The sequence below is a fragment of the Bolinopsis microptera genome, chromosome 1 (genome assembly GCF_026151205.1).
Source record: "Bolinopsis microptera isolate Bmic1 chromosome 1, MBARI_Bmic_1.0, whole genome shotgun sequence".
Taxonomy (NCBI): Eukaryota; Metazoa; Ctenophora; class Tentaculata; order Lobata; family Bolinopsidae; genus Bolinopsis; species Bolinopsis microptera.
This window is the reverse complement of record NC_087072.1, coordinates 5,866,581-5,890,653: the sequence shown is the minus strand read 5'-3', so window position 1 is coordinate 5,890,653 and position 24,073 is coordinate 5,866,581. Positions and strand designations below refer to the sequence as shown.

Below are 24,073 nucleotides of genomic sequence, written 5' to 3'. Positions count from 1 at the left end.
CAAGTATTTTATACGAAATACACTGAAAGTGTGTCGACTTACTGACTAAGCAATATACGGCCCAACAACTACAAGGGCAAAGTTGTGGGAAATCAGGAAATCTTCCAACAAAACTATTCATACTAACTCTACCCAGGTGACGTGGTCTTAAGTAATAGGTCGTGTTTGTAGTTATATTAATTAGTGAATTGTTATACAAGTTGAACCTTGATTCCAGCCACCCACAGATGCATCAGACTGCACTGGATTTGACAAAGTAATCTGGAGCGATGTCAGAACCAAGACCCTCTTCCCAGTCCCTACGTCGAGTAAAGTGGATCTGTTCTGTCCTCCAACCTACCTAGTGAGAGGAGACACAACTGTCACGTGTTTAGGTGGAACAACTTACTCCTACCTCTCCCTCCCGAGGTGCCTTGAAACAAGTTAGTACTTTACGTTCAATTTCTACTTTGTAACCTCTGTAACCTCTGTTCGTGTTGTATTGATCAATACCTAACTGTTTGATTCTAACTGTTTGTTTAAAAAACTACTTTTAAACGCTCTGAAACTTTGTCAGATTTGGGTATCTGACAAAAGTTTCAGAATTGAATTAAAAGTTATTTTTGTAGCGATTAAAAAGAGACTCACAAAGAAAGCAAAAACAATTCGATTGAATTTATCTTTTAACAAAATTATTTAACAGGTTGGTATTTACAGGATTTCAATCTAAAATATATACATATAGTAGGTTCCAGGTACCTAAAGAGTGAATCTGCAGACTATTGCACGACAATTATTGTAAAATGTAATTCGACGTTTTTTTAATACTACCTAAGTCCTAACCCTAACTATTCACACAAGAAACTTGGTAAATTTTCACGTTTTGATTCATTGTAATAAATTAAGTTCAGATAACTAAATTAAGACAGTTCTCATAGAAGTGACGAGGGAGTTATCATTTTCTGGAGATGGGCTGGGCCAGCTCCTCGGTCCTAACCGAGCACTTTGCTTTCTTTGCTGTCTCGCTCACTTTGAACACATCAGGGTTAAACTGGACGTGATCCATCGACTCTCTCTGTACTGCAGAAAGTGGGAGGTAAAGTATAACAGAAAGTGGAAAGTAAAGTATAACTATACAGTGTACAGGTGTTTTATATTGTTGTTTTGAGCTGATGTTGGGAGAAAAATACAAGTCAGCAGTGATGTTCGTTAGCTGCGGTCGCCCCAAAGTAGTTATGCGAAAAACTTTACAATTGAAAGTAGTCATGGAACTGGAAGCATGAAAACGATGTACCTCGAGGCGATTCGTACATCGTTTTCATGATTCCATGACTACTTTCAATTGGTGTTCTATATATAAGGAAGAGATGAAAGTTGTCAAATGTTTAGTGTTGTGTGATTATGTGATTGTTTGATGCAAGTTTGACTAATTTTGAAGACGCAAGTAAACTCCACATTTACATACCGCCACAAAAAGATCTTACAAAGATCTTTTGGGTGGATTATCAAAATTAATTTGAATTTTATTCCAAGTCATCGTCCCAGTAGGATATTGAGATAATATGTGAGTTGGTGTTGAAAGTTATGACTTATTTAAATCCGGGTCGTCGAATTGGTTGTGCTAGTTCTTTAATTCTATCAGTGATCGCTGATTTCAAAGCTTCTTCGCTGACTTTGAATGCGTCAGGGTTGAATTGTACATGATCCATAGACTTTCTTTGAACTGGAAGTGAATGGATGAGTTATATTATGAGTTATATTATGAGTATCCCATGACTGTGATTGAAGTTTTGATAGGCGATTAATTTAAATATCAAAACAATATATTGAATAGGTGTGCGGAATTATAAGAGAAGTAAAGTTTACTAACTAGGGACGCTAAGCTCCTCCACTCTCCGAGTAGCCACAGCTTGCTTAGCGGACTTGCTTACATTCCACATAACATGCCTGTTTCCCTACAGGAAATATATTCAGTGATATCACGTAATATTTAACAAGCTTATTTATTTGCCGTTAAGGAGATTGTTTATATTCAGTGATATCACGTACTTTAATATTTAACAAGCTTATTTATTTGCCATTAAGGAGATAGTTTAAATTTCAGGAACAGCGTGTTAATATCTCGGGGGATGTGCAATGTGCATGTTGTAGGTGTGATTACCTCCTACATCTTCATTATCAGGACTCTTCTAGAAAGATCACCAAATAATCAACCATACTCAAATTATGAATGTAAAGCTTCCCAACCTGGAATCCTTCAACCAGGCCTTTAGATCTTGACAATTCTCTGGTCCTCTCAGTAGACTGGGCTTTCATCGCTTTCTTGCACACAGGCCACTCGGGTTCCCTGAAGGGACCGTCTGGACGTCTCTTGGCCTCGGCAAGTTGATCCAATCTTTCTGTTGGTCTCGTGTTCATTGCTGCTTGTGTTAAGATCGACTGAACCTGTGAATGTTATGGAAACTAATGAACATCTCCACACTAACTAAATAGCCCCGTCGACTGTTATTTCAACTTTTCAATAATTTTTCTCTACTGCTCCACTGCTCACAATAATACTCACAATTTGGTCTGCGCATTGTATCCGATCATAATCTTGGGTTTAAATTTGTACAAAACTTTCACACTACTTCGCGAGTTAGAGGCTAAGGTATCATAAAGATATTCCAGCTGCTACAATACGTACTACTAAATGATCTGAGAAAGCTGGTATTAAGTGGTAATTATAAACCGGGCAGATCTCAAACACTGCACTGGGTTTTTTGTTAATTGTAGCAGCGCTGGTGTTGATTGATCTGTATTTTGTGTTTCGTTTAAATTGCTCTTTAATTGAGCTTAAATGCAACCGACAAACATAAAAGTTTCGGCAGATCGCCCTATAATCAAGCACAAAAATGTATATCAGAGGACAATTTACATCTGGAGACAAGCACAAAAAATAGTATCCAAAGACTCGAAATTCCTCAAAAATAAAAAAACTCGTGGGCTGAGCAATTTTCTGCTCATAATAAAGTAATAAGGACCGTTCTTAATTGTGGTCGCTCACAGTTAAGACCATTTAAAAAGAGGACGATAAGGTTGCAAAATAAAATACCTTGCTCTCTGACGGGTATCTACCTCTCAGTAATTAATTAATTAATTAAGCTTAAGTAATTAAGTAATTAAGTAATTAATGATAAATTCTAAAATGACTCTCACCTCCCTGCTAGCCTGATGTTCAGAATGAACCTTCTTAGGTTGAGCTAGCTGGTTGGTCCTCTCTCGTTCAGCTGCCGTTTTAGCGGTCTCTGCCGGGCCCTCGACTGGGGAACTTCGTCCACAACTAAACTCGTACATAGGCCTAGGTAAGGGATTCATGACGTGTACTGGGCATGATTAAGATATTTATTTAAGAACTTCATTATGAAAAGAATGAGAAAACTTTAGAAGATGAGAACAAACACAATTTTAAAAGGAAGGGTATTGTTCGGCATGTATCAGGTTCCAGGTATTGTACCATATAGCATAGTAGCATGTAGTATGTACCTGTTTTCAGTGTAATTACAGTGGTTGTTCTTGGGTTGTGCTAGCTGCTCTATCCTCTCACTGTTGACTGCTTTCCTAGCTGCTCCAGACACCTGTATGATCGGACTTTGTCTCCCACAACTGTACTCCCATTGAGGCCTGAGAAATTACAATTAGGGCAGTATCCTGGTTTCGCATTATATCACGATCAAGAATGGTATAGATCTACCTTGTAGTATGGTTTGGGATTATTGTTATAAAACTGTTATACTTGCAATTATTTTGTGATGAAACTTACTTCAAGTCCTCCTGTGTGGAGAGGTTCCTCTTAGACTGAGCTAGACTCAGTATGCGGTCTGAGGGTTCAGCACTTTTTGCACCTTTAGTTAGTTCCCACATGGTTTGCTGGTTGCCCCATGATAAAGAGGGCCTGAAAAAGCACCAGCTAAAACGTTTCTGCAACACTCCACATTCCATGGTTTTATCTTAAATTTGAATGTTACCAACCAGAATCAGCCCACGAACAAAACTTTATCACGGCATGATGCACTGAAGAACTAATGATTCTGCAAGAAATACCGAAATTTGAGAACATGTTACCCGTAAGAAAGTGTTGACCGTGAAAGTTTAGGTTTCGCCAACGTTTCTATTCGCTCCCTAAGAAATTAAGCTGAATAAGCTAGCAATCTCAGCAAATTACAAACGCATTCGAAAATAAAACAAGTTCGGTTGTTACAGAAACTGTCGCCAAGCGAAACAAATAAACACAACTGTAGCATATAAGCATATATAATACTAAGTAAAATACTCCGCTTCACATTTAATCGAATAAAATTAAGTTAAAGTATTAGGAGGATTAGGAAGATAATATGTATGTGACTGTAAGTATCGGAACTTACTTGACTGGCATGGCAACAGTTGTTCGACCGGCGTATACACGATCGTGGGAGCCTGGGAGAGTGAGTAGATATTACAGTCCGGAATAGATAGTTGAGCAACTGGAAACAGTTCGCGATGCCGGATATGTGATATGGTAGCCATAGATACCAAACTGAGGTTGCCCACTATGCCAGCACTTTAGCGTTATTTCATGTTAATATGCAAAGTATTAACTTTAGGGATGAAGGCCCTGAACTACCGCCACTGGGTTTGGAAATCAGTAATGTGGACAAGTTCCTCGCCAAACATTAACCCTGAAATAAGTTAAGGTTCACCTCTTTTTCCATCATTGGCCACGGAAAGTCCTCGCCTGATATTGATAACAGCCAAACTCATTTCAACTTCGATTCAACTATAAATGAATTAACCATCCAAAATTGGACGCGATGCTGTTTTGCACGTGCGTCAGGTCGGCGCGCGGCCATTTCCTTGGCAACGATAACCATTTCGTGCACTTACTTCTGCGCCTGTAAGAACAATAACATGCTGCACTTCCTGAACGTCTTTCTCCGACTTTAGAACTCATTTCGACAGATCGTAATCAGAAATACGATAAATTCTTTCTATTGCATCGTCTCTTACCACTGACGCGAATATGCAACAAAAGAAACCCACAGTCAGGTAAACGTAAGTAAACCTTATATTCTCTCCTAGCCAGAGTCGTGATAGCAAATGACAAGAAACAAGCACTACTGCAAGCATCGGGGGACGTTTAAGCAACATCATAACATTTGTTGCTGTTCAACAATACCAACTTGCCGGTCTAATTAAATGTTATCTCCATGACAACGGTACATGTTGGTACATGTTATGTGCTGATTAAATAACGTCATTTCGCATGTCTCTTCAGTGAAAATTGTTAGGCGATTGTGCAATTCGAGTCCCAATGTTTAGAAAATGGATAGCATGCACTGCAAACACATGTCGAAACAATGGCAGCTAGTTTGGATACTAAATAATCCTTTAACTCATGCGAGAACATGCTGAAAATTGCATATTAAGAGAAGAAAATAAGAAACGTGCCTTAATGTTGGAAATATGCGGTAAGTAACAAATTACCCGATCGTTTATTCACCCCAACTAAACGTTTTCTTTGCTCAGTTTTATTTGACTTTCTTGATCTTATTGAATTATTTGTTAAAAAAAGTTTCAGAGCGTTATCTTCTGAAATGGAATCCTATGGTAAGAGCTGGTCGAGCTTAACTCATCGCCATATTAAGAGAAACATGCAAGTGCCATATTGAGAGAGAAAAAATAAGAAACGTGCCTTAATGTTGGAAAATATGCGGTAAGTAACAAATTACCCGTTCCTTCATCAGCCCAATCTAAACAATTTTGATGTTCAGTATTTGAAACATAACTTTATGTCCTCTCGTTATTATCGTTGATTGCGAAGTACAATGGAAGATTGCGAAATTGATTCGTGAAAGAGAATAAATACTTTGTTGTTATTTAGAGAGTATACCAGTAATTTTGTTGAAAATTAAATATATGTAAATAAATAATAAATTACAACTAATAAACTCTGAATTCTGATCATTATCTGCTGAACTGGAATCCCATAGTAAGAGGGGGACAAGGTCGATTCATGGTCTGAGAAGCAGATTGAGAAGTAGATTGAGGTTGTAGAGTCAGACGCAGGGAGGGAACCTGAACTCGTCTCTTCTTGTTGGAAGCGGAAAAAAGGTTATCCATAGTTAGATCTCCGATCACTGCATCCAGCTCAGCAAAGTTCTTGTTGTTTTCTGCATATCTGCGGTGTTGTATAGTCTTGAAGTGAGCGTCCAGATCGCTGACAGAAACTCTGCAGTTCTCACAGAATATCTTGCGTTTGGTTGGCAGAAGGAGAGCGTTAGGTCGGGATTGGGTTCTGGACTGGGTGGTAGGAATAGTGTTCTGTGTAGTGGGTCTGTACCCAGAAGGTCTGGACTGGATAGTATTAGTGGGAGCCTCCTTTCTGTCACCAGGACTCATATTCTTAGCCCAGGGGGATCCAGAGCAGGCGTGGTCTGGGTAAAAAGGGACCTCAGTCTTTGTCAGGAACTGAGGTTTGTAGACCTTTTCAACATCCTGAACTACAAGGGCTGCTCGTTGAGTGATAATGGGAGTAACTGCAGGTGCAGCCTTAGGTTTGGGAGGGGAGGAGTTCTGTTTTTTCACAATGTTGTAATCCTCAAGCCACTTGTTGACAGCTCTAGAAGATACAAGTTTTACTCCAAGGGAGGTGATTTTGTTGAGAAGCTTAGGACAGAGACTGGTTTTGTTGAGAACCACAACATGAGATACAGCAGAGCAGAGGAAGGGTTCCACAGGGATACCAGCTGTCTTGCACCGGGATTCCAAAGTTGGGAGGTTGTGGAAGTAGAGGTTGTAGTTTCCGAACATGTTTAAAGGTTTTGGTTGTTGAGATAGATGTTGAACTTGATGATAATTTGAACGTTGATGCTCTGTAAGAATCATGATCATGCTTTATAGTTTGTCTCCAGAGGCTCGTCACCGGTGTCAAGGATGGTTCGGTAGATACAACTCCCAGTAAAGACGCTCGGTCGCCCGCTTCGATGTGATGGTGTCAGGGTTAGTTACACAAATCCAAGAAACAGCAACCAAGGTAAACGTGATGTCAATGAAGCACGGATCAAATGTGATATGAGACTTAGAAAGGATATGTGAGATAAGTGAAGCTATATTATGCACGATAATGGGAATAATGAGAATGAGAATTAGCAAGGATCGTGTGCTCAATTTGGGTCCATCAGTAATCAAACTTGATACATGAGATATTCCAAAACAAGATTTACTGTCATATGGTTCGGCCAATTATACAAATAGGGGACTACTTTTGTGATATAAACGGGGACTATTACTGGTTATTAACCTGAATTTACGGAGAGGTTATTATTATTAATTGGGTCCAACTTATAATAATTTAATGATTACAGCGTCTGGCATAATGAGCCAATGAAACACAATCAGTCGTATTACATGTGGCAAACAGGTCACGTGGTCAATTAATGATATATGTACATCATCTAGATAGGTAAAATGAGATCGTTACATGATAAGTCCAGACACTTACCTTGCTCAGATTGTGGAGCACTGCTCCTCATCTGTCCGGGTCTCTGGTTGTACCAGGGCGCTTCGGTCTTTGCAGCACACATCTCACCTTTAGAATACACAATACAACAACTATTACAGAATAACCAGTACAGAATAAGACGCACTAAAATTATCAGATACGAACAAATCACCGCTATAAATCAAGCTTGCGGAGATTTCGAATGTACAGTCACGCATGCATTACTTTGCATATTGATTCTGATAGATTACGCGTCGGTGCCATGGCACTAACATTCATTTCATTTTATGTTTCCGATGAGAATATTGATATTAAGCGATCACGAACTTAGAAAAAATGTAAGTGACAGCATAAATGACAAATTAATGGATCAGTAAACTAGGCTACGAAGCCAATTTAACATAAGATCAAGGCATGGCTTTACTGATAATCGCAGGTCCATTAAAAGATTGTTATAGTTTGTTGAGTAATTGGACAATGCATGCACGTCGCAATGCTTGCTAGAGTTGAATTGCAGCGGTTAATGTATTCTTGTGGACCGAATTTAGAGCTTAATAAAATGTGAATTGCTTTTTACTCGGTGTACACTTGGCGAATAAACTATGATTGATGTGGCAACAGAAAATGTATTAAAAAATGCTTACCTTACGAGACATATTTATACTCGACGAAATTCCGGTGACCTAAATGATTTGGGACCGAAAATATGGGATTGTTTGCCGAAAACCAACTCATTTCGTACCCCAAATTAAATCATGGTATTCGTGGATTTTTTTCATTTCTTTATTTTACAAAAATAAAACCCAATATTTAAGAAAATCAATAAAGTAAAATATGAAAAATTACAAGTCAGTTTCTTCTTGATCTTCTGGTTCAAGGACGTTTCTCTCTTTGTAGTCCCATGTGTAATAATAGTGTTCATTTGTTATATGAATCATATTGATAACTTACTATATTAATATAGATAGTAAATCTACAAAGTCATAATTAAAGAAAATACGTGACAAATAATTTGGGGGAAAAAATTATGGTGACCTAAATTTTGATAGTCCGAAAATATGGTGTTTTTTTGGAAAACCACCGACTTTCGTACTTTTTAAATATGTCTCGTAAGGTATTCGATTTTTTGAGGTTTTCTTGTTATTTTAAAAACGAAAATACGGGGATTGAAAAGGAGAGAATGGCAATGCGGTTATAAAGAAGGGAAATGGAACCCGAGGAAGATTTTATATGGACAGATTTACAAATAGGGATTTTAGGGATAGAAAGGGACGAGTTCGAGTAGAATGGGACAAGTACGAGGAGAATATAAGAGTTAGAGGCTATAAGGATGGAAATGGCAGTAAATTGTGAGGATAGAAAGAACACCAGAGCAGGAGTACCAGAGTGGTCACTAGAATAATAGGCAATCATTTATATCTGAGACACATTATAGACTTTTTATTAGGAACTACAGTGGACACTCGTGTGTATCACCATATCGATATGAACTATGAGTATTGAGTATGAGCCTGTTATTTCAGGCAATGAAAATAAACTTAAATTAAACCAAATTAATTTGATTACGTTCACAATGTATGCTGGTTCAGAAATTGTTTACCGTAGTCAATTATAAATTTCAAGATCAGAATAACATTTGCATTGTAGATAACTGTTTTAGATTATTGTAGATAACTGTTAAACTGTATTACATCTTACTTGATAAGCACTTGAACTGTACATATTCACCTGCTGGTTACGTAACACACTGAATGATGCAGTTTCCCTTCAACATACACACTTACAGGTGTTAATGTTATCAGATACCAGCGGCCACGTGAGAATGAAATAGAATTATACTTTCATTGAGAAAGGTGATACTGATAGTGATCTGTGTGCGGGGTACAGCGTTGTGAAAACTTGTGTCATGTTCCCTCCGCAACTCATCAGTTCTCCTCTAGGTGATATTTATAGACAATTACAATGCTTTAAACGGAACGAACGAAGGCCAGGTTGCAAACAGTGGGTGATGACATGTGAGCTGACGAGAGAGAGAAGGAAATAACCGGGTAGCAAGTTGTCGTGTCGTCACTGGTGTCGTCACAACACAGCTTGATGTTATTTTGGGAGTTATGGAAATAGGAAAACGATGTCATTTTGTTCCATAACTAAAATAAATAAACAAACTAGACATAATACTTTTAGGCGTCAACAATCATATAATTACCAAAGAATACTTTAAAGTTTAAATTAAATATGTATAGCCTATTAGATTCTCTATAGACTGATATCAGTTTTTATAGCATTGTAAATAAGACGGGTCGTTAGTAATGATAAACTCATTCAACCCATAATAAATGCTAACATTTAACAAACTTCATCAAGCACAATATTTAACACTTCCAAGTCAATATTAATTAACATTAACAGCACTTAATAACATTTCAATATATTATATGCGATATTATATTATTACGGTATCGAACGATAACATCACATGACAATATCTCTAATTCATCTACAGTCTACTAACTCATAACTGCTTGCACAAATAATGCCCTGATCACATCTGCAGGATTTCCATCTTGTCAGAGAGATTCGACTCTAAACATCTAGCTCTCTCTCTCTCTCTCTCTCTCTCTCTCTCTCTCTCTCTCTCTCTCTCTCTCTCTCTCTCTCTCTCTCTCTCTCTCTCTCTCTCTCTCTCTCTCTCTCTCTCTCTCTCTCTCTCTCTCTCTCTCTCTCTCTCTCTCTCTCTCTCTCTCTCTCTCTCTCTCTCTCTCTCTCTCTCTCTCTCTCTCTCTCTCTCTCTCTCTCTCTCTCTCTCTCTCTCTCTCTCTCTCTCTCTCTCTCTCTCTTATTACAGACGTGGCTTCTGTCTCTAACTAAAATTAGATCCTGGAGCCGGTCACTGTCTAGCATCAGGAGAGAAGCAAGTATACTTCACTGTCTCCGAAAAATCACGTACTGCTTCTCAGAGAAACACATACTGTTCCTCAGAGAAATTGTCCATTTCACCTGGTCATGGTCTGCATCAGGAGATCCGGTTTGGGGATTTCCCCTGGCTGGGAGTTCGAGACGAAGGAAGGGGTGGTAGTATTGGTAAAGGAGTTAGTGAAAGTTCCACTGGTCTGGAACTTGGTGGTCGAGAAAGAGGGCAGGAAGTTGAGGAGGGGGTTTGTCTGGGAGACAGTCGGGAAAGTTGGGGTTTTGTGAGGTCCTCCCAAGAGAGAAAAGTTCTGTGTCATCAGGTTGCTGAGGGAGAATGTCGGCTGGTCGGTGCCCGTGGCCGGGGAATTCCCAGTGGCGATAGGAACTTCTGGAAAAGTTATAGGTTAGTTGTGTGACACGTAGTGATAATATGATAGACATATTCATATAGTATTCAGTTCACATGATCAATCAGATGATCGGGACTATATGGTTAAATTTTTCTTCGGACATGTGATAAAGAAAGACAAAGGCCGTATTAAATTAAGGAAACCCACCTCGCTCAGGGACCGAGAACTTGGGAATGTTGGAGACGAAGCTGGACAGCTTGGAGCTGGAGAGGTTAGGGTTGGTAAGGTACTCTATTCCTGATAGACAGAGCGATGGCCGCTTCCTCGGCATCACCGGGGAGAACGCCGTCAGCTGCATGTTCTGAAAATAAACATATTGTTAGACGGACTGTATTCTTATTAGACCTTCTATCGACTGCTACATAATTAGACAGACGCGAGACGGAGCAATGCGTACGGGTTCACAGGTTTCCCGGTGGGTCATGTGCAAGTGTAAAACTGCATGGAACTCGAATTAGGGCACGCCACATGCCTACATAGTAGCGGAGCAAGGTGATGATTGATCCTATACCAGGTGTAGGGAACGTCTAGGAGATTACTATTAATGATAGTGACGACTAGCTATATTGGGGTCTATTTCAGTGCCAGCAAGATAATTTGTCTTATCTAATGGGGATGGACAGAAGGTGTAAACCCGTCAAATGGGGTGCGAAACAAAACGGTGAGCGGACAGAGGGAGCTGGCAGAAGTTGTTGGAACAGACAGGCCGGTCCTTACTCCCGACACCAGCAGGACGGCTGGACAGGGCGACCTCAGGGAGCTGAACGTGACCGCGTAGCTGCACATGATATCAGGCAGACACTGACATCCAGAAACATATTCAGTTCCCTATCATAGACTTCACCATGTGGCAACTCTACTATGAATATTATAATATAACTTAATAATTGTCGATAATCTAGGTTAAATTATCTCAAATTATCTAGAATTTGGGTAATGTTGTCGTAAATACGCGACCAGTGGGACGGGGCAAAGGTGCACATTGCAGCACGCTCCGCAACACATAACGATACATTGGTGGGATAAGTGCAACACCCGCCACTACCCTCCTCCCTCTCCCTCCTATTGGGACCCCATCCAGGAGGAGGTAGATGAGGCCTGGTGGGACCAAGACAAGCCTGGCACGGTTCTCATTATCAGTACTTAGCACTTGTGCGGGCAGATAAGTAACCTTGTTAGGTGGAGGTGAAACAAACTGGATTAACTGCAGACAATGGCAGGTATGAGGTGAAGCAAGACAAGTGTAGCAGTAGAAACATTGTATCGGTTGTAGCGAGGCTGGCGTGACCTACACATGGTTACATTCCTGCCACATTATCACGACTGTCGTCATCTATCACCCTGCACTCCTCAGTCCTCTCTCTCTCTCTCTCTCTCTCTCCGAGCAACTAGACGTATGATGATAAGGGGCAGGCTAGTAGGGGGCCAAGTTTAACATATCTTTTAACCATATTCCTAGAAACAAAGCACCATAGCAGCTCCTTCCCACGCCATCCTTTGAGACAAATTGTTATAATGTCTGGAAAGGTTGATTATTATTATTCTTGGGGTTTCAGCTCTACAAAAGAGAGTATTACGGAACTGCTGTACCAGGGGGCACATGCACCTTTAGAACCATTGTCACCTGCAACGAGTGACAGTTCACAAAACTCTTCCGTGTTTTTCAGCCCCAGCAATTGTATGTCATCTCTTTTGTCTGTGTAGTGCTCCCCCAAGGTGCAACTAGCTGGCACATTAGGGCGGTAGGGAGCTTCATGTTAGAGAAGGTAACGGGAAAATTGCCCTTTAACCGAGTTAATCGGACGTTTCTCCAGAATGTTGTGACAAATAAAGCCATGCAGATCAAAGGGTTCCATGTCAAAGGTGGGGTAAATACTGAACACATTCTACAGGTGTTCCTTTGAAGGGCTCCTTTTATCGGCGTGGGCTGAAAGGAGACCACGTCCTATACTTCTGTTAGTGTCATGAGATAAGTGGATCACTGTATGTCACCGCAAAGCTAATATACCCCACCACTAATGTGCACTAATGCCCTCCCTGCCGTTAACTGAAGTGATATCTGAACCACCCCGGCCTCCTGTAGACACACTTCCTAACCACGCCTGAAGCCCGAGGTGAAGTGCTATGCCTCGCCAGGACCACCATGTTTTTAGCGGTGTGCTAACATTTGACTCGGCCGTGATGGAATTGGTTTAAATTCCTCCGGTAAACGTGACGTACACCAACAAGTCGGCAGCTATTTGTACACAGCCAGTTCTATGTTGACAGTTGCGGCCAGAGTGGACATTAGCGACCCGTGCCTCATGCGATGCGAGCAGTTCAGATGCCACTGGGGGTACCAGTGGTGGTAAAACCTAGTAAAATCAGGGCAATTGTCTGGGAAGTTTCCAGGTCCTGATCCCAGATCAGAGTCCAGCTAGACGCGATACCTGATGTGATCTGGTACATGTGTGGCTACCACCACATGACTTGTGAGTCAGGGTAGCCGCGTGGCTCCCCTCTCTGCCTCACTGCCCCTGACCCGTGCTGCCAGATATGATGTCAGCTGCCCTGATGGGTGATAGCGTCTCCCTAATTGGCACACTGACAGTTTATCAGCTACCCTACAATCCGTACAATTGGTTTACAATACCGGCTACCGATCTCTTCATGTGATTTAATGTGAAGGGGTTATCAGTTATCACTAGGACCTCCACTCTGAGGAACTCATGTCACGTGACCAACGTGACCTCTGTTCCATTGGTAGCTGCTCCGTAACTAGAACTTGTGTGGCACTAACAATACCACAAATTAGCTAATTCCCATGCTCAGTTCCTTATTGTTGTGATATTATCCCATCTGCTACTCCCTCTAACAAGGTTATATCTCCTCAGCAGCGATAACGGTTTCCTGTACGAGCCAATGACCAGCATGCAAATCGTGAAATACGATTAAGGTGCCCACGCCTGTGTTTTGTTTTGGTTTATAAAGGAGCAATGACATCTTCCTCTCCGAATGAAAAGAGTGGTTTAGAAAGAGAGAGAGAGAGCTAGAGGGGAGGGGAGGGGAGGAAAACCAGCCCTTGCATTATAATAATACCATTAATTATTATTGCCTGTCTCGTTGCAGTATACACATCTTCTCTAATTGTTATTAGTATAATATATCAAGAATTAAGATCCTCTTTACAATGATTGAATGACAAGCCGGCCCCGAGCAATAGAGCTAGTTTCAGAGATCCTGAGTTCACGTGTCCTACCCCGGCCTCCCCAACTATATATTTTACTATTATACTTATTGAGAAATGACACACCGAGAGGGGGGAGGCTCTACTAGTGGAACGTGAATCAGTTATTTGAATTTTAAAACTGACAATGACCAGTGGGGTTATTGGCAAACAATAGGGTACCGATCTTCAGCACCCCATTGGTTGGGCGGCCCACAAAACACGATCCTCTCAATGGTATATGTCACCAAAAATTCACTAATTATGAGGTGCCAAATAGGATGGTGGGTGAAAACCGTTCATTAACAGAGAACACCGCACAATGACAACTTAGTGCAAAAGTAAATTAGCTCGCCAAACTAATGACTGAAGCAGTTTAATGGCCCCCAAAAATACTATAGAATAGATTCACTGTTTAATGGGAAAATATTATTATTGAATAGATTCATGTTATTCGCTGGACAGAATTAGAGGCATAATAGTATACAGACGTATACTCTAGCTAGATGAAAAGCATCAATTAAAGCGGGAATAATAATCGATGAGATTAACAAACGAACCTTGAGCGATATGGGCGGGAGCTGGAGAGAGGTTGTGGTTTGAGGGATGATGGTCTCCTGAGTAGTGGGGGTGGTGGAGGTTACGGGGTTGGTGACTGGTGGGGAGTTTCGGGGTCTCTTCTCCGCCATGCCACTCTGGCGACGGATTGTCAAGAGGTACTCTATAGTGCGGATCTCCTCGTTTTGACAGGCGATTAGTGCAGCCTGAAATAATATTAAGTGAAGGGGTCTGGGAGTAGATATTTGGTGAATAAACATTCGGCAGATAGCATTTTCTACTTTTTTATCACAAGAATTTTGACAACGGAAAAGATGAATAGTAATAACCTGAATATTTTCAGCTGCGTGTTCGGGGAATAGCGCCATCAACAATTCCAAGGGTGATCTTTTCCGGGCGGGACTTCTGTTCTGGCTGTTGTTTAATTCTTGTTGTTCAGCTTCAGTACCTGGCCAAATATATTCACATTTAGTCATAAATTCAACAGTTTGAATGTAAAGTAAAACGTTTTATAAGTATGGTCGCGTTGAGTTTATAAGAGGCCATCTTTTTTGTAGAATTTATAAAGAGCGATGACTAAAAATTCAAATATAGAAAAACACCACATTCCAAAACGAAGCCTCTTTTAATATTTAATGATATAAGATTTGCAGCAATACTCACGTTGAGTGGGTGCGGGTGATGTCGAGGAAGGAGAACCGGACTCCTTCATGACTTGGTCACCAGGTCGAGGAGAAGTGTTGGCATCACCTCCGGGTGAGGTATTGTTGGGATCCTGTCCGGAAGATACAATTAATTGTTGGCTCTCTTGACGACAAATCATATTAGAGTGGCAAGGATCAAATGAAGGTTTTGATCAAATGATTTGCGGCGGGTAAAGTGGAGTATAGACGGTTAAAAAATAGGTTTTATTATAGCAGATGATCTGACAATGTTGTTAGAGAGATTCGAAGTAAGATCATTGGGGATAGTCTGTATAACAGAGTCGAAAGTTATGTTATACTAGACATCAAAAACAGTAAAAATCTTTCACATAAGCCTGCCAACAAAGTCGTTTATTTACCTGACTGATTTGTTGAGACGGGTAAAAACCCAGGCTAAGTCCAAGGTGTAATCTCATTGATTCCTCCTGTGCCTGCTGTCTCCTAAGAGCGACTTGTGCTGCCATCACCTGGTGGTTCAGGAGTTATGAGGCTGCCACACGCGACCAACAACATCACAACCATCAAATGTGAACATTCCGTTTAAAATTTTTTGGAAATAAGTCTAAAACGAGGTCTGAAAAACAGTAGACGGTAAGTTGAACCGAAGAGCAGATTTTACAGTAGCCACAAGTTTACAGATAACAATTTAAGGAACTGACCTGTCTTCGTTGGATGATAAGGCTACACTTGCTACACTCGCAGTCCCTCCACGGACAGTACCTCTTGTGGCCCTTAAGTAGGAGGGAAACTCCGTGGTTCCTGCATCGGGCACAAGTTGGGGCACGAGAAGGACGTTCCACATCGGAACTAAAGTTGTACGGGTGCGTGGTGATCATGATAGCGAGAGAGAGATTGTAGAACAGAGAGCTAGATAACGGAGATTTGGGTTACAAATGTGAAGGTTTAAATCAAAGTAAACATGGCAGATATTTGTATCAAAATGTAACAAGTTAGGCATAATCCTTCGTCTACAAAAACGTTATCGACATGACTTCAAATATCCGGTAAGAGCAAGCAAAGTGAGAAGTAACGGAAATGACGTACAAGAAATATGAAAAGATACGAGAATAGACACAAGAGTGGCGTTAGACTTGATAAGGGAGAATCCTTGTGAGAGCTAGCTGAGGGGGGACCCGGGGCACTCCCAAACACGGCCCAACTTAGAAAACAAGTGTCAATTTCTTAATTATAAACACTGCTTATCTTTCTTTTGTGTCAGTACTCAATTATTTTGGTCCGAAGCCATCAAGTGCCAAACAACATACACTAAATGGTAGATGAGCTGTGCAAGGAGCTGCAAACAATTGTTTGGCTGTGTGGGACACACGCGGGCCCGGGTGATCAGGCCGGCCACGCACCAACAGACCCACAGCTGATCTGTGCCGGCTACCGGCAAACAGTTAATATGCCGCAAACAGGACTTTTAACAGCAATTGAACTTTTAACAGCAACCAGGCCAAAGTACAACAGATATTATCGAGTAGTACAGTTAAACTGATACGACTGCAAACAGATAAAGAACAAAAAGTATACCGACCACTTTGGACTTGCAGCCCCCTATCAAGAGGTCCCAATCTGGGGTCAACTCGGAAGAACAAGGAGGTCGAACCCAAAAAGACCAACAAGAGCAAAGTGGCACTGATGGCACGGCGCTGGTCGGCCTGCAGGTTGGCCGCGCAGCCAGTTACCAGGACGAATGTATGTTACCATGCGGACCTGAGTCTGTGCTGCGCACGTGAGCATTATTAGTTTATTTTCAACGCCCTAAACCTCGAAACTCTCAAATTGCCAACTGCCTGTTAATCGGCTCTCTACCAGTTCCATGACACATTTTTTGGCTTCCTTTCGATTAATTTCAGTAATTTTAGAAGAATGAGCTGTTCAGCTCGTGTTCCACACCGGTTTCGTAGCTCCAGTAACACTAAACCTGTTGCCATAGAAACTACAACACATCATTACGATCTGACAGAAATAGTTTAACCCATTCTCATGACGCCTTAACATAAACCTAGACTTAAATCATCAAAGGAAGGCGAAAAACCATAAAAAATTCCCAACAACATATTCAAGTTCTTTAAACCAGTGCAAAGTTCTCTTATGGAAACAGATCTAAGATTAGCCAAAGACAGATCCGTTGAATTAAACTTATATAATATATATCCTAGAGTTCGGTGCGGCTCTGTTTTAAATTGAAAAGTAAGATATTGATACTCGAGTAGTACAGCGTTAAACTTCAAGAGGCTGGGCATTCGTATTACAAATGTTATCTTATCCTAGCTGTTTCGGAATTCAGGCTTCAGTTGTGAAGCTTACCAAGGAAGGTCCATTTTATATCGACAGATCTGATCGAACGTCTCTGGGTTCAGTAAGGATTCTGGGAAACTTTTGGTGCCTCCTGATTGGTCGTTTAAATTTTTGCGTTGTAAATATAATTTCAAAAACGATGATGCCTGGGAATCAACGAAGACCTGTCAATCTAAAATATAATCGATAGAGGACGAAGTTGAGGCGATCAAATAGCTTATTTGATTGCTACCAACTGATTAATCAAGCAATAGAACCTCACACGGGTACTTGATGTGAAACTTCACAAACTTTCAAATAGTTGAGTTATTTGTGATCACGGTACCTGATCACCAGTACCCAAATCTCACTGCACCGCACCAAAATAACTGTTTGATTAATTTCAAGAGCGCCAGGGAGCGGTAATTATTGGAAATTTGCAGGTCTCCTTCACTTAATAACCCCCTAGGGCGACAGTTAGTTTCACACTGCCACTGCCCCGCCAGCTGGTTCCAGAGATTACCGTTCCAATACTCGATATATATCTGTTAAAGTGATATGGAACAATAATCAGTGAGCTAACACGACATAATCCGGAACTGTGAACTGAGCAGTGAACTGCTCGAATGTGAAATAGAGGGAGAGCGGGAGATATAGATCGAGAAACAACATAGAATTTGGGAAATGGTTGATGCTAAGTTCCTGCAGATATAGTTTAAATAAAGATAGACTAATACACTAACTGGGTGGTTTAATAATGATCGGCTCGAGATACAATCTTTTTGTGGACCCCACAGACAAAATAGGGAGCCAGAGCCTGAAAATGCGCGTGATCTATCACCCTTCAGGGATGCGTGATCTGCTTGGTCACATGACCCTGTTGTTACCATGACAACACAGACACGTGCAATAGATGGCGCCGCGCATTGGCTATCGATAGTGTGACACGCAGTAACTGACGGGCATCCCGCCACATGCGGAACCATGTGCTCCCAACTATTGACATTAATTGTTAACGCTTTGTTTCCCACAAAGAAACACTTTTTTGTGTTTTTTTGACAGACGAGAGCTGAAAGTGCTCTGTCAGACACGGAGAGTGGTGGTAATATGGGGCGGAGGTGTCATACGTCCCCAGACCAACCTCGGCTACAAGACGTCAAGCTGTTGCCAATTCCTGTAATCACACGTTCCAAACGATAATTTGAATTAAATTGACTTGCAACGGAGCACCTGTGCGGAGCATCGCGTGAGTAAACCTGAACTCGTTTACTAGACCAGGATAAACAGACTGGGTTTAAGGACGGTGACTACTACATGTCGAGTTTAGTGGCATCACACTTTCACCGCCACGTGCAGTAAAGATAGGGGGAAATATCAAACAGCTTTCAGAATTAACAACTTGCTATAAACAAAACTCTTGCAATCGTGCGGTAGCTGAAACTGATGGATATTAGAGTTCGCGACGAAAAGTTTTAATTTCCCAGGCTTGAAACAGTGGAGACAATGTCTTGTTTTCAATAAATTTGAAACAATTTAAAAATTAACAAAATTCCCACAAGCCTGAAATATCTCTATTGATACTAAAAGAAAAGAGTAAGTTTCACAGGAGTCGAACAATAGGCCGGCCGAAAACGCTAAATTAACAGAAACAAAACAAGAGTTGACATTTTTCTAACCTGTCTGAGGCTGACACATAGCGACAAGTTTTGTCGCCGACTAATAACCGCCAATAAACCGGTAACGAGCCCCACCGGTGACCAGGTGGTATAGTAATCGGGTGACGTATTCTTATCCGGTAATGCAGCCCAGCAGTTCATTGCTCTTGCACCTAATGGGCACACAATGCAACCTACTATAACAATTTACTCACGATCTTATAAATAGTTGATCACGGTCACCGTATCATTGGTATCATTGGTGGAGTTATCCCAATAAAATTCCGGAAATTCAGCTACCCGTGAAGGAGCCGTAACGAGGTGAGTTATCTGCAGGGAGAGCTAATGTGACAACGTGACATAAGCGTACAATATACTTAATTGAGATGAGTCACTGCACCAAAATGAAATTATTGATTACAGGTCAAGACTGTGAACTCAGCAGTTAGTCAGGATGTGAAGAGAATTGGATGCTGGTCTCTGATAAAATTTCCACGACCCGAAAGTGATCAAGCTCAACACACATGGAACATGGAAACAGCAGGAATTCGGCAGTGTCGGCACGAGGTGTTAATTTGTTAAATGATGAAAATTATCGCAACCGATAATTTCATAAACGGGTGGGAAAACTTTGGATTGTACTCCAAGCCTTGTACGAATCATAATATCGGCTAATGACTTTTCTCACTTTAATTTGCAGACAATAATGGAAAAGTGTCCAAAAATTTCAACCATTGTGGTCGATAACCGAAGAGATAAGCACATAACAAACGCTTAAAGTATTGCAAATAAGTGTTAAATATTAATATAACACTGTAAATAAAGAGATATATTTCTTCATTTGTAGGGAGGACAATGATAAGTATATAAGTAAGGTAAGTATTAAGTAAGCCAACAAAAACTATCGAGGTCACGAAGAAGGGCGTTCACTAAACAAGTGAAGTAAATCTCCGGGAACAACGTAAAAATAGACTCTATTCCTGGTAGCCTTACTATAAAAGTACCTATAAAATAAGGAATTTAATAACTGGAAATTCGAAAACGGACTGGATGTGTTATCACACCACTTTTTTGTACGATAATGGCGACAATCATGGTTATTGGTTGATCGAATTAAAACCGTAGCTCGAATTTGATGGCTAATAAGTTGCCTTTGTTAAGAAAGGTGATTTAAGAAATAAGGATTAAGGGTAACCCGAGTTTAAAATAAGATGCTTAAACCTGAGATGAAAGAAAAATAGCCAATAATGCAGCTTCAAAAATGTAAATAAGTTTAAAGGCGTTCACTAAAGACGTTTATTTAATCTCGATGAAAATATGCCCGGACAATGTTACTAATGTTCTTAAGTTAATATAGAGGCCGTGAAGCTGGATATAAAGCAGCATGGTGGGGTCGGAGCTGGCGAGCAGCACGGTGTTGCCCTTAGAGACGGCTGGTGGTGGTCTAGGTAAAACCAGACGTCAAGGTCAGGACTTAGTGGCTGAAAGAGTAAACCACGGTGTGCTGGCAACCATGGGCACCGTGATCTACTTTCACCAGACGTTGGGGACGCTAATACGATGACACTTGAAGTGACTGGAGAGTGGAGAGACTGGAGAGATCAGAGAGTGGATACAACCCCTACAGAGCTCACAGAGTGTGACACACCTTGCACAATGAACATTGCATATATTGTTCAGTTTCATTACTTTAGCCACTGCCAGAGGGCTCTTTAAACCACCAGTGCCAAAACTGACAATGATCTGTTGCAGTCACATAGGATATTTTCATGGTATAACTTCTGACATGGAGTTGGAACTTATCACTTTATCATTCAAATGTCGTACATGTCTATCTCAGAATGAATAAAATTTATAACCAAGGTTTATCACTAGAATAATTCACCCCGCTAAATCATGTGGATGAACAAACAGGTTGCATCCCTAGAATGAATGACCGGGGTGAATAACCAGAATGAATCAGATTAAAATAAGGGGTGCGGTGTACACTCTTATTGTGTTAAGGTAAATCACCATGGAAATCAGGATAGCAGATTAGATAAGGATTGTGTGGACATGTGATAGTAGTTTTTGACACGTGACAATAGTTTTGGACACGTGCCAATAGTTTTTGAATTTGATTTGGCAAATGTGCAGTCACGTGTTTAAACAAAACTATCCTTCAACACGTGCCTTTACTTAAACCATGCATTCTCTTCACCTCCATTTAGTTTCAAATAGAGCTCCAGATTGAGGTGGACACTAAGGAGGAAGGCACCTTGGTGGAAGTTTTAATCCCGTGGAAGGGCCACTTATATTATGGGCCCTGTATACACGTTATGGTGCATGATTTCGACAGCAAGCTGCCAGCCGACACATAATACCCACGAGCATGCCTTAGCAGGGATCAGCTATTAATTATCATTATCACCAGTTTATGAGCATCTGCATGGCTGATCTCTTAGTGATGATGACAATGAAAATGCTTGCCTCGTTATGTAAGACCACTGAGTCACTGACAGGCAGTTATAGGTACTAAATGTGTCACCTCTTATCTACCCATATCTATAAATACACTGAATATACTTGAATACGACATAGTATTTTTCAAATGTTGTCTTCAAGTCCCACTCAGATCTTTATAAAATTTTTCAAAATCTTAAAAAAACTTGAAGAAGTTTGTAAACATCAAATAAAAACTAGGTGGCTTAGAACGATGTCTACTCCGCACCGGAATTAATCCAAGTCGAAACTGAGCGGAAAATAAATGACTGCTCAGTAACCTGGTGCTGGACTTTTGAGCCGCTCCAGCTAAACACGTGGGTAAGTGAGAGGGTGACTAATAAACCACTTATAACCGGCCCAGGAGCATCACTGGCAAAAAGTTCAATTATTTTCATTGTAGTATTTCACTATATATCGGAGCTGCACCTCGAGCTAATTGTTATCCACTGGAAAACAATAGGCTCGCCTTCGTCAAATGAAAATTTAAATGCCAGGTTATATTAACAGAAAAGCTATAATTCTGAAGCCTTATTTTTCAAAGAGTCTCCTCGAATTAGTGCCAATGCCAGGTGGTTGAGAATGCTTGGTGGCTCTGATCTTTCCCGAAGTATGGCGTCAGGCGTGGTGGGATGAGCACGTGCAGTCTGTGGAGCTCCGAGGCGCCTCTCCAGTAACAATGGAGCTAAAAACGTTAACCAAAGTTGCCAGGTTGCCCAGGTGAACTCGTTAGCAGGAACACGTGCTCAAGAAAAGGACGGTTTGAGTAACGCCGGATTAAAACTAAAGCTGGAATTAGTTTCATTCCCTGTTGTGAGTATAACGAGAACTTGACGTATTGAAATTAAAAAAGATTAGAATTTACCGGGTGCACGCTAAATTCTCACTAGCTACTCACTTTACTACGGTACTATTGTCAAGTTCGATTAAACTACAGAAGACTTCACTTGCCAACTCGGGTCGAACTATTGTGATCATTTCTCACCTTCGTCAAGGGGGAACGGGGGTGCACATTGCACAGGACAAGTGAACAAGACTAATTAGAGAGAATGAAGCTGAAAGAGGTTAATCAGACCATCCAAAACGGCGCCAGCCGCTTTCTAAACAATAGATTAGAAATTAACAGCACTCACATTAATTAATGACATAAACAACTAAATTTGGAGTCTGCGTGCCATTTTGCAAACTAAATGGCCAGCTGGCAACCAAACGTCTGCCCTAAATCAAAACTAAAATAAATCCCGATCCTGCGCACAAAACATTCGAAAAAGGCGTCTATCGTCCAAGACTGGACAATTAACAACAAAGACTGACAATCACAACCTTGGTCAGGACTGATAAACGTGACGAAATGCTAGAACCAGCCGGATACCGCTGAGTAGTAAGTCGATGCAGCATGTGCAGCCACATTTCATTCTGCTCCGTCATCCCCAGCTTATCTTATACCAGGGTTGCTGGACAAACTATGTTGTGGTCGTGTGATATCACCAGCACCTATGAAGTTGTTACCTCAGATATAGATTACTTTACCACCTACTAATAACAGACCAGATATCTGCTGGCTGGTACTCAGGAACATATGAAATATTGGATACTCCCTGTGGATCAAGTCATAGGAGTGACGTCTTATCGCTGTGACGAGAGGTATTTTGAAATCCCAAGAGTGATCACTGATTCGATAAAGGAATTTGGGATACAGGTGATCTCTTTAATGAAATCAACAATGCCATAATAGAAGAGTGATCTTAATTGAACACTAGGGGGTAGGAGAAGTAAATATAATTCTAATTTCTACCTCTCTGGTCTCCCAACCTGCACTACGAATGAGTAAACAGAATGAATGCGACTATACCAATAGATGCAAGACGACTGTCCCCACCCCGTGCACTGCTAGACACAATGGCATCTGAAAATCAGGTGACAGACGCGCCCGGTAAGTGGGCTGAACAGGGAGCCCAGAGAGGGTACATGCGGTCTAGTAGGGCAGGTGACATGTGCAGCACACAACACAACGTCCTCTCACAGCAGGCACCACCCCGAGATAAAGACCCAAGCAAACAGTGCCCCCTCCCCAACTACTGAAGGGCAATAAAACTGACGGTTCAGCGAGGCGAGGTTAGGAGGGGTACTCTTAAATAGATACAAACGTAAACATGGTACGGCATTAGCCTCCCAACGTTTTATCACAGTTAGGATGGATCAAGCAGAGTGTTAGATACACAATGGTAGTGGCATCTAGCGCCTATTATGACGCGTATACTAGTTGCATTGTGAAACAGTGTACTATAATTGGAACAAAATGAAACAACGACCACCACCAGCAGCAGCAGCACCAGCTATAAAGTTGTTGTAAACCACGCCGCGTACGG

The 24,073-nt window shown here is 41.1% G+C and overlaps 2 protein-coding genes across 7 annotated transcripts; both read right to left on the bottom strand.

Annotated features, from left to right (window-relative positions):
• Window positions 1-644: 644 nt before the first annotated feature.
• LOC134820244 (sperm microtubule associated protein 2-like) lies at window positions 645-7,719 on the bottom strand. 6 transcript variants are annotated; one of them, XM_063830481.1, is made up of 11 exons: window positions 7,499-7,717; window positions 5,727-5,747; window positions 5,482-5,586; window positions 4,383-4,434; window positions 4,084-4,140; window positions 3,782-3,913; window positions 3,505-3,642; window positions 3,178-3,319; window positions 2,227-2,424; window positions 1,850-1,934; window positions 645-1,059 (listed from the first exon to the last, which is right to left on the bottom strand). In XM_063830481.1, the coding sequence occupies exons 1-11, from the start codon at window positions 7,578-7,580 to the stop codon at window positions 935-937; spliced, it is 1,137 nt and encodes a 378-aa protein (XP_063686551.1). In that variant the 5' UTR covers window positions 7,581-7,717; the 3' UTR covers window positions 645-934. The 6 variants fall into 6 exon arrangements, with proteins under 6 accessions (XP_063686551.1, XP_063686574.1, XP_063686542.1 ...); XM_063830472.1 differs by lacking the exon at window positions 645-1,059 and adding an exon at window positions 1,436-1,702 and having other exon boundaries at window positions 7,499-7,719; XM_063830489.1 differs by lacking the exons at window positions 645-1,059; window positions 5,482-5,586 and adding an exon at window positions 1,436-1,702.
• Window positions 7,720-10,326: 2,607 nt separating this feature from the next.
• On the bottom strand, window positions 10,327-16,121 carry LOC134824168 (doublesex- and mab-3-related transcription factor A2-like). The gene is made up of 7 exons (XM_063836315.1): window positions 15,945-16,121; window positions 15,645-15,752; window positions 15,245-15,356; window positions 14,911-15,029; window positions 14,584-14,787; window positions 10,966-11,119; window positions 10,327-10,796 (listed from the first exon to the last, which is right to left on the bottom strand). The coding sequence occupies exons 1-7, from the start codon at window positions 16,119-16,121 to the stop codon at window positions 10,492-10,494; spliced, it is 1,179 nt and encodes a 392-aa protein (XP_063692385.1). The 3' UTR covers window positions 10,327-10,491.
• Between the last annotated feature and the right edge of the window lie 7,952 nt (window positions 16,122-24,073).